The sequence below is a fragment of the Octopus bimaculoides genome, chromosome 5 (assembly GCF_001194135.2).
Source record: "Octopus bimaculoides isolate UCB-OBI-ISO-001 chromosome 5, ASM119413v2, whole genome shotgun sequence".
Taxonomy (NCBI): domain Eukaryota; kingdom Metazoa; phylum Mollusca; class Cephalopoda; order Octopoda; family Octopodidae; genus Octopus; species Octopus bimaculoides.
Window position 1 is genome coordinate 77,177,465 of NC_068985.1, and position 3,809 is coordinate 77,181,273.

At 35.5% G+C, this 3,809-nt stretch overlaps 2 protein-coding genes across 2 annotated transcripts in view; both read left to right on the top strand.

Annotated features, from left to right (window-relative positions):
* LOC106875163 (gelsolin, cytoplasmic) overlaps positions 1-3,809 on the top strand; it is an 85,933-nt gene that overhangs the window by 78,582 nt on the left and 3,542 nt on the right. The window contains exon 23 of the mRNA XM_052968074.1: positions 3,100-3,229. Within this exon, the coding sequence (XP_052824034.1) occupies positions 3,100-3,229 (130 nt within the window). The remainder of the gene's footprint in view (positions 1-3,099; positions 3,230-3,809) is intronic.
* LOC106875165 (uncharacterized) overlaps positions 948-3,809 on the top strand; it is an 11,191-nt gene continuing 8,329 nt past the window's right edge. Inside the window, exons 1-2 of the mRNA XM_014923194.2 lie at positions 948-1,198; positions 2,152-2,205. The gene's annotated coding sequence lies outside the window, so the exon portion shown is untranslated. The remainder of the gene's footprint in view (positions 1,199-2,151; positions 2,206-3,809) is intronic.

Below are 3,809 nucleotides of genomic sequence, written 5' to 3' on the forward strand. Positions count from 1 at the left end.
CGATCTTCTTGGCGCGTTTATCTTCTTGGGAATTAATGGTTACGTTTCTTGCTTGCTCAAAGTTGATCATACTTGCGTGAGTAAATATTTCCGATATTCTTATGTTTCTGCACAGTGGTTGGTTTAGTTTCAAAAGATCTGAAAGATTATTTCTGATATGTTTTTTTTTCACTTGCATATGCAAGCAGAGTAATTTTTCAATGTTAAAACGTAAACATGAGCCAAATTTGTTTACACGTTTTCTAACCAGATCCATTCAAAACCATCCAATCAAAAATCTTTAATTTTGATGCATATTATGTTTCCAACACTGCAATGGTACGGGCTCGAAATAATCGGCTTTTTACAGAAAATATTGTGAAACTGTCAAACATTTGCCTTACGTGTGACTGAATATTGAAAAAAGTAAAAAGTAGTGTATTCATCATTGTAAAACTCAATATTTACTTCCCAGGATGAATTGGGATTTTAATTTTACCACAGTGGTATGCATCGTTACTTGCTCTATCTGATGTAAAAGAATTAAAGTGCGTAGATCTGCGTAGAGCGAAGTTATCCGGGATAATATTCTTATCCAGCTATACAGACTGGATAAGAATATTTGGTCGCCCAGCAGCTAGTTGAAACAAAAATAGTCAATGTGAAGGGGTTCATCATATGGGTGCAAATATCTCTCTCAGTCTCTGAACCCTTCGGAGCATTCTCCAATTGCGTAATTTCATGGTTGAATTAAAATTTATCTAATTGTAAAAGCACTAAAAGTCACCGTCAGTATATGAGTTGTAATCTTTCCATATGAAGGGAAGCGGTGGACGATATAACAATTATTCATTTTACGTTGATACAGTAAATCCTCCCGAGAACATTTACCGTAGGATTTCCCGTCAAAAATATATAATTTAATATGTAAAGCTAATATTAACACATTTAATGCAGGAAACAACCAACCAAAAAAAGATAACTAGAGATAATAATTGTTATAAAGTTTGACAAAGGTCCAACAATTTCAAGGGAAAAATTTACTCGATTGCAGTAATTGGTACATCATAAAGATGAATTATAAAATCGATATCGGTGGCATTTAAACAAAGAACGTAAAGTGAGAAGAAAGGCTGTTAAGCATTTTGTTCGACTGGCTAACGGTCCTGCCAGCTTGCCATCTTATGAAAAGACATAACAATATAAAGAAGAAACAACGGTAAGTGTTAATACTTCATTCTTATTTACTAGATAACCCTGTGCCGTTAGAAATGACGGCTAATTGTAGTATTTTATATATAAATAAGGTATAAAATAAGGTACATAATAATCACAAGTACAAATATTCACATACTTCCCATGTACATGTACATACATACACACATATACTCAGAGTTGAAATGCTGTTTGATTTCAACCCTAACCGTTACCCATTTCTATTGCACACACACACACGTGCACACACACACACACACACACACACACACACAAACATTCACATACCCCCTTTTACATACACATACACTCACACAGAGTTGAAACGCTGATTTTTTTCCTCAATCCTTCCTTATTCATCTATCACCGTTTCCTTTCTCCATTGCTATTATTTTCTCTCTCTCTCACTACTTCTCCTTCACTAAATTACTATTTTCTATCTTCTCCCTTCACTTATACTACTCTTTCTCCTACTCCGTCCTATTCCTACTCTGTGATTTTGGACAAATACACACACACACGCAAATATATAAAAACACTACGCTCATTATTATATTTGGAGATGACAAGTATTTCTGCATATACAATGAGAATTTTATCGGATCAAATTATCTGAAGGACTTTTGAATTTACTTTAAGTTATTGGAGCAAGCTGTCTGAAGTACTTATCTCAAGCTTATTTTCAGTCACAATGTTAAAAAGACGGACGTTAAGCAAGTTCATGCAGTTAAGAAGAAAAAAAAGCAACACAAAGCAGCAAACATTACAAGTAGAACATACACATCCTTGTCTAGATAATTTCTTTAAATATTTTCATTCCTGTTTACAACTTTATATCCTATTGTAAACTTTATCCTTGTTTTGCTGTTGATAGTGGAAGTTAATTCTTTGTTAGAATTCACTGTAAGTTCGTCAAACTAATCATAAAATTAATCGTATGTTATATAATAATTACAGTTATTTCATTGCTGCTTGAGTGATTTAGGATCTCAACCCAGAATCGATTAATTTGTAAGTATTATTTAAGAAAAATATGGGTGCAAATATCTCTCTCAGTCTCTGAACGTACATACATACGCGCGCGCGCACATACACGCACACACGCAAATGTATGCGTATATACATACATATATAAACGTACATATATGTGTGTGTGTGTGTGTATGTGTGTGTGCGCGTGTGTTTGTATAGACGTACATACATATATCTATCTATCTATCTATCTATCTATCTATCTATATATATATATATATATATCTATATATATATATTATTTTATTCTTTTACTCGTTTCAGTCACTTGTAACACCGTCTTGAAGGGCTTTAGTCGGACAAATCGACACCAGGACTTATTTTGTTTTAAGCCTAGGCTTTATTCTAATAGTTACTGGCGGCTATGCGGTGATGGGAACACAAACACAGACACAAAGGCACACACACATATATACATACACACACACACACACACACACACACACACACACACACACACACACACACATATATATATATATACATTTACGACGGGGCTTCTTTCAGTTTCCGTCTACTAAATCCACTTACAAAGATTTGGACGGTCCGAGGCTATATTAGAAGACACTTCCACAAGGTGAAACGCAGTGGGACTGAACCCAGAACCATGTGGTTGGGAAGCAAGCTTTTTACCACACAACCAAGCCTGCGCCTTCTGTATAAATATAAACGGTATATACTCGAGTAATAGTCGATCTCATGTAAAAGTCGACCCCCTATTTTTGGCCAAAAAATTGGGGATTTTCCATAGACCCCGTATAAAAGTTGACCCTAGTATTTCATGAACAAGACAACATTTGTGGGCTAAGGTACCGTATTATCCTGTACGTAGAAATAACTCTGTTACAAAATTGTGTGGCTGCTTTACTGTAGCTTGCTCTTGGTGGAATGCTTGGTGCTTATAATGGAATGCATGGTACTTATAGTAGAACACCATTTAATAGTGACCACTACACATCTGGTGAAAAACGGGTTTCACAGACAGCATTATTGGCGAACACTGGTAAATGCCACTGTCTGAATTCGTACAAAGACATGACTTTGATTAGCCTGAAATCATTCAATTAATCGCTAGATCAGTGGATCCCATGCGACCCTTATATTTTCCTCATCACCAAATACAATAAACACATGCGTCATAGGCTCGTCTGTTTACATGGTGAGAAACATATTTTCACAGACAGTACTATCGGCGAATAACAGCAAACGCCACTGTATGAATTCGTACAGAGGCATGACTACGGTAAGCCTAAAAACATTTAGTTAATCGCTAGATCAGTGGTTCCAAACTTTTTTTGCCGCGGAATCCTTCGACATTATTTTTAAAAACGTGGAACCTCTAACTTTCAGAGAACCCTGGGGTTTTGCAGAACACATTTTGGGAACCCCTGGTCCAGATTAACAACTCTACACCACATTATGGACATTTACTGCTAACTGCACATGAGAGCTACGCGATCTTGTTTATAGGTTTTTATTCTTTAATAAGACGCGTATTTTAATGCATAAAATTGGTAATATTACTGTAATTCATTGTTTTTATATTTTTATTCACTTAGAGATCAGTTGGGCTTCTGCTGTTG